General features: G+C 37.2%; 1 protein-coding gene across 1 annotated transcript; it reads right to left on the bottom strand.

Moving 5' to 3' along the window:
• Window positions 1-445: 445 nt before the first annotated feature.
• On the bottom strand, window positions 446-1,345 carry LOC135208449 (uncharacterized). The gene has a single exon (XM_064240644.1). The coding sequence runs from the start codon at window positions 1,343-1,345 to the stop codon at window positions 446-448; it is 900 nt and encodes a 299-aa protein (XP_064096714.1).
• Window positions 1,346-10,404: the final 9,059 nt, after the last annotated feature.

Here is a 10,404-nt window from a genome sequence, read left to right as displayed (position 1 = left end):
GAAAGGAATCCTAGTGGATCAAAAACCGTTGAGACCAAACTAAGTAAATTGCGTTTTGTGATAACTTCAGGTACGAATATTTTAGCCGATTTCAGACTAAGCATGTCTGAGTTGACATCCCAATTCAATCCAAGAACTGAAGTAGTGGTAGGAACTACATAACCACTGTTATCTTCTTCGATTTTTATTTTAAGTTTCTCATTGTTAGTTACCCAAGTCCTGAGTGGCATATTGGCACTCCTCAAATGCTTGTTAGCCTCACCATAAAATTCTAACAATTCTATTTCTTTAGACATACTACCCTGAAGATTATCAAAATAAAAGGATTTGGCAATCAAATTCTTAAAGGGGCTACCTGACCTACTCAAATGATAGTCAAGTGTTGCCATCAACAAAAATGGAGATGATGTGCTACCAAACAGCACACTAGCAAATCTATAAGTGTCTAAACCTGCTTCTGGGTTCTGCTAATATCTGCACAAAATGCAAAATCATTGACTCTAAACTTTAACAAAACATCACCTAACATCTCTGTCAGGGAGGGTCCCTTGATTAAACAATCATTGAGAGAAGGATTATCCTTTCCATCTCGAGCACTGCTATTATACACTATCCTTAAGGGGGTAGTGTCTGAATCTTTAAGCACCCCATGATGCGGAATATAATGTGTATTAGCACCAGCTACTGCATCAGGAACTTTCTCAATAAATTTCTGTTTTAACTGATCCTGGCTGATATTATGGTATGCATCCAAACGTCCAGGAACCTTGGATAAATTTTTCCTTAATGTATACACTTGACCTAAAGCCATTCTATAGTTGTTGGGCAAAAGGGGACAAATTTCTTTCCGGGGAAGACGAACAAAATACTGTCCATTTTGATACTCAATACTATTGACATACCTTTTGTAGACACAATCATCTTCTACCGATGGGGCAGTTGGATTGATGCCTATCGATTCTAATTCCCATAATTTATGAACTTGTTCATTATTCTCTTCAATCAAATCACTAACATGAAGAAGATAAATATTAGCAGTTAATCTGCAAACAACAACATTTGTCTTAATGGAAGTTTCCAGGTTATTGGAATATTGTGAGGAAATCTTACCAAATGGAATGTAACCACTAGGTGTCTCAAACAATCTAACACCTTCAAACTTGGTAACACCACCAACAAAATCAGCAAAATAATCAGAATCCACTATTAATTCAATCCTTGAGACAGTGTTGGATGAAATTTCATCTGCAGTTTTAATCCCTTTACCCTGCAGCATTTGATAAACCTTATGCATGCCTGGTGCAGAAATACTACCTGGTAACTCATCCACAATTACAACTCTCATTTTCTTAATCCTCCTACCTAAAGAAACTAGAGGGGTCACAATATCAAATTGCCCCTCCTTTGGCTGGGAATGATAACCTTGCAAAATAAGTTGCGACTCTCAACAGTCTTTAGCTGTAGTACCGTAGCTAACTTGGAAGTAATAAATGAAATCTGCGATCCAGGATCGAAAAAGCGGCGAACATACTGTGACTTGGAGTTATCATTATTAGATACTTTGACCTGAGCCGTAGCTAAAGCAGAAGAATATTTGGACCCTGCACTCTTTGTACTTGAAACTACACTCTTAACTTCAATGTTTGTAGTACTGTTAACTTGCTTATCTGACTTTACAGTATCATCTGCCTTCACCTCACTTTGCAACTTGGCTCCAAAATTGCTGTAGCAAAAAACTTCATTATGATTAGTCTTATTGCAGACAAAGCATTTAACAAGCTGCAAACACCTGCCATTATGCTTATTTCTTAAACATCTATAACACTGTCCCATATCTATCAGCCTACTTCTTCGGGAAGTTACATCAGCATACTTTGAGCATCGTCTGGCTCTGTGACTATCTGATGAACACAATAAACATTGGTTTTTAGAAGATGTTGCTTCAACTGAATAAGTTCCAATCTGAGTCTTATCTGCAAATACCTGCCGTGTCTGGTTGGAGGATTTCACTTTATCTCTAACTTGAGATTTGCCACTATCCTGTGGAAATTTATCACTATCAGACTGTAATTTGCCACTATTTGGCATCCTATCAAGAAATTCAAGGTGGTCGGCAAGACCTGTGCTGATTTGATCAACTGTAAAATATTTAGTCTGAAATTTCTGAAAAATGAACATCTCTGCCTTTATAGGCAACTTGCTCTGTAACAGAAGAGCAATAAGCCAATGGGAAGACTGTAAATCAGTAACATAGTGTTGAAGAGTCTTCATAATTCTTTCAAAATCCAGCTTAAACTGCTCCAATTCCTTAGCAGTATTCTTAGGCTTAACCATATTAAACAACTGAAGCACTAATGTTTGTTTTACCTTCTCTGGATTAGCAAATCTATCTTGCAAAGCTGCAATAGCATCATCATAGTCTTGGTCTGTGACCTGAAATCCTGAGACAACTAACCGGACAGCAGCACATTGCCCAACATTAAGGCGGGAAAAAAAGTGGAGGGAAACTCTTGTCGCATTTGCGAAATACAGGCGAAAAAATATCACATAATTAAAAATAATAAATAATCATTAATTAGTAAATCACAAAATCTAAAGTAAAGTTAATGATAAAGAAATTAACACCTTTTCTTTTAATGGAAACGAAAATTAAACGTGTCATTTAACAACAAATGTAATAAAAGAGAAATCATTTTTATTTCATTTAAACATAGGTTTTTGTCAACCTATCTATTGAAATTACATTCAATTTTATCTATTCCTTAAACTTGAACACTCGAAGTAGCTCAATGAAACTCCATGAAACATTAACAAAACTTTAAATTCTTTTGTAATGAGGAAATCGAGAAGGGGACACATCCAGGTAATTCATTCATGATTTCCATATTAGAATGAGACAGATCTCGAAGAATCTATCAGTCTGTCGGCATCTCCATCGAAACAGCGTGAATCCAAGTAGGGCGTCGAGTCCAACGGTGATCTTGTACCTACTCGGCTCTACCTTCATGTCGGCAGTTAACACTTGCCTCAGGAGAGCAATAACAACCACCTCACAATGCCGAAAAAGGGCGATATGCCCTTTATGGCGTTAAACCCTTGTAGACGATTTTCCTCGCATAGTAGACCAAATTCTTGAATGAGGTCCAAGGAGATGAAAATGTAATTGGCTCCAGTGTTCACCAAGGGCTCCATCACCCATCAGTTGACTTCGCGGCCCCTGTGGAGGCTGAGATTCATCATCGACTTCTCGCCGCTCGTGGTCATCTTCAACTGCATGAGAAGCCATTCGGGAGAAAGTACGGGGCAACTGCACTATGGTCTGATGACGTCCATTCCGAGAATGCAAGAAAAATTCTGGTCCACCCCGGCGAAGTACGGCCTTAACTCGACTCCCTGGCACTGGAGGAAACCTTTCAAAACTGCGAGGACTTGCGGCGCTTCTTGTCCATTGTCATCTAGGATTACGAGGCTTTCTTCGGTGTTGACTGAAGAGGAGAGTCCATACACGTGGACGATGCCCATAGACACTACTGACACGTCAGCTCCAGTGTCAACCAGGACGTAGACTGTTCTATCGCCGAGTCTTCCTTGCAGTTGCAATTGGTTCTCGGCCAAAAATAAGTAATCTGAAGAGTGGTGTTCATCTTTCGAAGAGAGACTTGTTCTGGATGTTCCTTTCCAATAAAATATATATCCCTGAGGTAACACTTGTCTATTGGAACTGGATCTTTTATCCGAAAGTATTTTTCAATATCTCTCACAAATATTTGTAAATATATTACATACTTATAAAATTATTAATTAATTAATGAATGTGAATAATTGAAAAGTACTTCCAGATAAAATTTCCAGTTTCACTACCCGGTGTGTGTGTGTGTGTGTGTGTGTGTGTGTGTGTGTGTGTGTGTGTGTGTGTGTGTCCCACATATACTTGGAAATGCATTGAGCAATTTCAACCAAACTTGGTATATATACATACTACTTACCATCTGGGGATGAACACTGTGGGATTAAGATATCACTGCCCCCAAAGAGGGGGTTGTGTGGGAAGGGGGAAATGTAAAAATTACAGAAAACGACAGATATTAGCATCTAATCCATAGTTTTCAAGATCGCTGGGATGAACAGTAACACTCCCAATGCACTTTAAGTCCAAGTTCGGGCCCGATTGGGAGGGGGGTGAGAAGGGAGTGGGAAGGGGTTAAAATATAAAAATAACCAAAACAACAGATATTAGTGCCTAATCAATAAGTTTCGAAGTCGCTGAGAATAGTGACCCAACTGATGCCCTTTAAGTCCAAGTTCAGCCCCCAATAGGTTGGGGAGTGAGAAGGGGGTGGGAAGGGGGTGACATGTAAAAATAATCGAAAATAACATATATTAAGTGTCTAATCCATAGTTTTCGACGTTGCTGAGATGAATAGTGATACCCCCAATTTCCTTCAAGTCCAAGTTCAGCCCTGATAGGAAGTGGGGGGTGAGAAGAGGGTGGGAAGGGGGTGACATGTAAAAATAATCGAATATAACAAATATTAGTGTCTAATCCCTAGTTTTTGACGTCGCTGAGATGAATAGTGACTCATCTCATGTCCTTCTAGTCCAAGTTCAGCCCTGATAGTTAGTAGGGGGTGAGAAGTTGGTGGGAAGGGATGAAAAGTAAGAATGACCAAAAAGGCAGATATGAGCGTCAAATTTATAGTTTTCAAGGTTGCTGAGAAGAATAGAGACTCTCCTGATGCTCTTGACGTCCAAGTTCAGCCTAAGAAGGATGGGTGAAGAGGGGTGGGAAGGGGATGACATGTAATAATATCCAAAAAACGACAGATTTTAGGGTCTAATCCATAGTTTTTGATGTCGCTGAGAAGAATAGTGATCCTCCCGATGCTCTTTAAGTCCAAGCTCAGCTCCGATAGGGAGGGAGGTGGAAAGGGGGTGACATATAATAAAAATAATAAAAAATGACAGATATTAGTCTCTAAATCCATAATTTTCAAGATTGCAGAGATGAACTTCATGACATTCCCGATGCCCTTCAAGTCCAAGTTCAGCCCTGATAGGAAGGGGGAATGAGAAGACCGTGGAAAGCGGGTGACATGTAAAAATATGTGAAAACAACAGATATCAGTGGTTAATCCAAAGCTTTCAAGGTTGCTGAGATGAATAGTGACACTCCTGAAGCCCTTTAAGTCCAAGTTCAGCCCCAATAGAAGGGGATGAGAAGCTATTATCTTAAAAGGAGAGAGAGAGAGATATTTATCAGTTGTAATCAGAGATTTCCTGGGCAGTGCCAGGTTGGTCTGCTAGTATATGCATCTATTTATGTGTGTGTCTGAAAACATTCTAACAATTAAGGCTTTTTATTTAGGATAGGTTAAAAATCGCGAAAACCATAGATAAATTCGTGTAATAATTTTCAAGTAAGGCAATTGACAGTAAGTCAGCCAGCTTCTCCTAACATCACTTGTTATTCAGACACATTAAGAAAATGGACGGCATCTCTTCTAATGAATGTTGTGAGCAGTCCATGCCTGAGCATCAGGAAATTTAAATTTTGGTGGCTAATTTGAATGGCAAGATGTAACTTCAAAATTTCATTATTTCAAAATAAAAAACACAGAAAGGCGGCCCTCCAGAATACGAGGTTTCAGAAAAACTAAGTATCACGTCTGTATCTTACCATTATTGCTCCACAAATATGTTAGGTCGCTCACCCACCCACCCCAAACCCCCACCACATCACCTGGACGTCAAAAATCTAAATCTGGATCTCTGGAACCTCTAAAGCTTAAGTTTCAGTTGAATGTTTCCTGTTATAAAGGGCCAAAGTCGGGTTTTAATGTACTCCTGGTAGCTGGGCTTTACTAACCGCCAACTACCGTAATGGTTGATAAAACACGTACAATTTGGTTGCCTCAACAGGACCGAATGGTAGTTACTGTCCCTTCCCCAAATGACCACGATCACGGTGACAGTCCAGACACCATCCCTATAAGCGAAAAGCCTCTCTCTTTGGCGAGATGCATCTGAATAGCTACAGGTTGGGGTCATTGTAACATGTGCTAGAATAGCATTAGGACTCATTAGGACTTCCAATGCTCTGCTGATGTTTACACAAACATGCTTTTTCTCTCTCGAGAGGCCCTTAGATGTTGACCATTAAGTTTTTCACAAGGCAATGAAGCAATACCCTAGCTGGGTTGCAGATCGTACCTAAGGATGACCTGGGGGTAACTTCGATTTAAGTTAACACCACTCTGTACTTTGGCTAAACTTTGCAATTTGATATATATATATATATATATATATATATATATATATATATATATATATATATATATATATATACACGTATGTGTGTATGTATAAACTCGCCAGGAGAATAGAAGTAATTGCATCCGCTGTGGGAACCATAGAACTAAGAGACAGGAGGACGAAGCACAGAAAAAACATGAGTGGTAGAATTTCAGATATATATATATATATATATATATATATATATATATATAATATATATATATATATATATAATATATAATACATATATATATTATATATCACCTCCTCAAAAATATTTGATAATATTTCAGGGTATTGTCAAGTTTATAATCTTCTGGTCTAGTGCGGAACAAACGATACAATCACCCAGTCCACAGGCGCAGTTTTCCGCTCTGATTTGTCGACAAAGCTGTCCGATGTTTCATTAGGATTTCGTGCGAAAACATAACAATTCGTGCTTCCAGCGTCTATGTTTCTAAACAATAATAAACCATGTATGAAACTTGGTCGTGAGTTGTTTGGACGTTCCATGGCTTTTGTTGTTGGAGGTATAATGAAACTGTTTGTTTTTTTCAGTTATTGCTGCCTGTAGCCCACAGCATAAGAGTGAAATAATATGATGTTATTCATATGGAAAATTTATGAAATACAACTTGTTCTCTTTTCTTTTCTACTTTGTTGGTCCTTATCTATCTCTTTCATATCTTGAGAATGAATAGAGGAGCGAACTTCAAATCACAGTAAGTCCACTTGAAAATTGGACGCCTTGCTCAAGAAAAGACGCTCCGTCAGCTCTGGCTACAGTCGCTGAATGGATGGATCCCATAACAATTACTAGTATTACCAAATTGGAGTCGAGTTTTAGTGCAGCTATTTCGCCTGATCTCGTCTTTACCAAAATTTAATTATCATTAAAATTGTTGTTATAATGAGAAGGAAACCCTCTTTGTTGTTTCCATTTATTTTCACTCCTTATTTAAGTACAAGAGAAAAGAAACATGCGGAGTCACCACAGATGCTTCTGCATTTTTTAAATAAAACCTAACTTACCTTTTATTACTCGTAAGTCTCTTGATGCAGAAAAATTATATATAAAACAAAAACATTATCGGCGTCTGCTTCTCATATCTCATGAATCAGTCAAGTTCTCTTCTCTGACCATCATTTCACCGATGCCGTGGATAGTATGGTAATATTGCATAATCTTTAAAGGTCTGGTATATATCTAGTAGTTTTTAGAAAACAATACTGTATGATATTAAAATATATTTCATTGTGGATATTTTATTTCTTATCTATAGGAACAAACGGTAATTTCAATCAACGTCATTAATTGGGCAAAATATGGAATTTATTAGATCGTAGATATCTTGATACCTTACTTTTTATTTAGTGCACTTTCTATATCGTGTAATTCGTATGCACCATGACCGACACAATTTGAAAAATCATTACAAACGTTATTTCAGTTGAATGGTAAATTCTTCAAGAATGATGAATTTACGGTTAGTGTTAATAAAAACAAGCTACGCGACTACCCTCTCCGATGTAGAGAGATCGTGTCATTTCTAAAATACAGCATCATTATGCAAATGTTGCTATGAAATATGAAATACAATAGTTGTATCGGTGCCAAATCCTGGTGCATACTAATTATTCTACGAATGATTTCTTAAGTACTTTTTTTAAAGCACATTATTTTATATATATATATATATATATATATATATATATATATATATATATATATATATATATATATATAATATATATATATACATACTATATATATATATATATATATATATATATATATATATATATATATATATATATATATATATATATATATAATATATATATATATATATATATATATATATATATATATATATATATATATATGTGTGTCTATATCTATATCTATATATATATATATATATATATATATATATATATATATGGCACGAAAGAGGGAGATAAGTTAAAGGTTTTAAGAATAACAATATTGATTGATTTACTCTTAAGTCTCCCAGCTACTGTTGCCTCCACAGTCCTACTCAGATCCGATCTCGCCTGCCACCAGCCCCACCCGCCAACCCAAAAAAATTCCATCTCACTTCGAACACTTTTGATGAGGCTCCCCGCCCTCCTTCCTCATTAGAACGCCGTTAAATTTAATGAGACTGCTTGGCAAAAGTCGGCGAGTTTTTAAAGGACGGCTCACTTAAGACATCAACTCTTTTGAAGTCACCACATCGCCTTTTTCTCTCTCTCTCCCTCTCACGTAAAGTAAAATCCGGAAAATATTAATATCTTTTTATAGGAGGCCGTGTTCAGAAAGCAAGACGAATCGAATATTTTCTGATAAGAATACGCAACGGGATTCGCGATGCGCTTCGTTTTGCCGAATCTTTGCCAATTATTTTGTTCTTTCTACAGACTTAAAATTGCACACTCAGAATTTCCATTTTATCCGGCGAGACCCAGTATTTCAAATAGTTTCTTATTAAACGCAACAATGTGGTTTTAAATAGACTTAATGTGTATTAATGTTATTGCGCATGTTCGTTTTGAATGGATCGGCAGCAAGAATAGGAAGCATTTAATCAAAAACATAATCCAGATAATATAACAAACCAAGAACAGAGCGTGCTCTTATATTGTAACTGGAATCAGGTATTGTAGTTAGCTTTACCCTGTGAGGACTAATCTGGAACACTGTATCTGACGATCACACGACAACTTATTCGTTTATGCTTCATTTTCTAAATTTTTAAAACTGGCAACTTGAATATCACAACTGCTTGACCCAGTAACAGTGGTCACTTACGTGTGTCACTTCAGTCACAAAAATCTATAGAGAATCATCTCCAAAAGGTAACAAGTTCAGTCATACAGCTTTGATATCATCAAATCTGAAACTATATTTTTATTTACAAAACACAGTGAACTTATCATCATCTTGACTCAAACTAATTAAGGTCAGACTGGACACAATAAACGGCAATGTAATTTTTAGCATTTACTCCAAATACATAATTACCTGATACGAGATGTAACTGCTGTAGAAAGGTAAATAAATAAACAAGAATTCATAAAAATAGGACACCGAATAGTTACAATTTTCTTGTATCAAGACACTTGATTTTTCATTTGTTTGCCTGACCAGGATTAATGAGTCGTTCTTGTCATCAATGTCAATCAATGCAATGACATGACACTTGCGGTAAGAACGCTCAAGGATACAGAACTATAAGTACCATAAAATGACTCCATAAGATAAGGAAGTACTGTTTGCGAAATCCTGGCCAGCCACAATGATGGGTTCATTTTTAACAATAAGCATTGTTAACTAGGCAGTTTTGCATATCTCTCAATCTTTTCTCAACGACGCCGCAATGCCGGCCAACATTCAGTCTGTCAATCTCCTTCTCTCGATTTACAAATGCTTCCGAGTCTGTCGCTTCCAGTTTCCATGAGATTCCAGGATTCCGCTTTCACGCTTTGAATGGCGGGCTTTGCAACTCTGTCGCTTCAATTTCTGGTGTCCTTTTTTGCCGGCACTCTTTTCATTCGCCGCTTCTCTTTTGCTCTGTGACGTCTCCGATTTCTTTTCACAGGAGATTCCAACTGCTTGACAGAGAACAGTATCTTGGCCGGACTTGGAAAGCCGTTACTGTCTCTTCGATTCAATGCCTACTTTTATTTCTCCCTTTCATTTTTAGGGTTTTTTTTATATATTGGCAGCAGCAGATAAGATGGGAAAGAACAGTAGTCAGGGTTTCGCACTCAAATACTTATCTTTGCCAATAATTTCGTTCATATGATTGAAATTGGAACTGGAATATAAAATTTTGGCCAAAGACCAAGCGCTGGGACCCATGAGACCGATCAATCAGTGCTGAACGAGAAATTGAGAACATTATTTTTAAGTAGTTTAACTAGACCACTGAGCTGACTTTTAGCTCTCATAGGGGTGGCCCGAATGATTAGATTAAAATAAAAAAAACACATGTCTGGGGCAGAGGCAAAGCTCTGGAACCGAATTGTTTATTCGGTGTGATGACAAATGAGTGAAAATTTAAATAAAAATTGCACAAAGGCATACACTCACACTGGAACACA

The sequence above is a fragment of the Macrobrachium nipponense genome, chromosome 11 (assembly GCF_015104395.2).
Source record: "Macrobrachium nipponense isolate FS-2020 chromosome 11, ASM1510439v2, whole genome shotgun sequence".
NCBI lineage: Eukaryota > Metazoa > Arthropoda > Malacostraca > Decapoda > Palaemonidae > Macrobrachium > Macrobrachium nipponense.
Note: the sequence above shows the minus strand (reverse complement) of the source record. Positions and strands in the feature narration are given on the sequence as shown.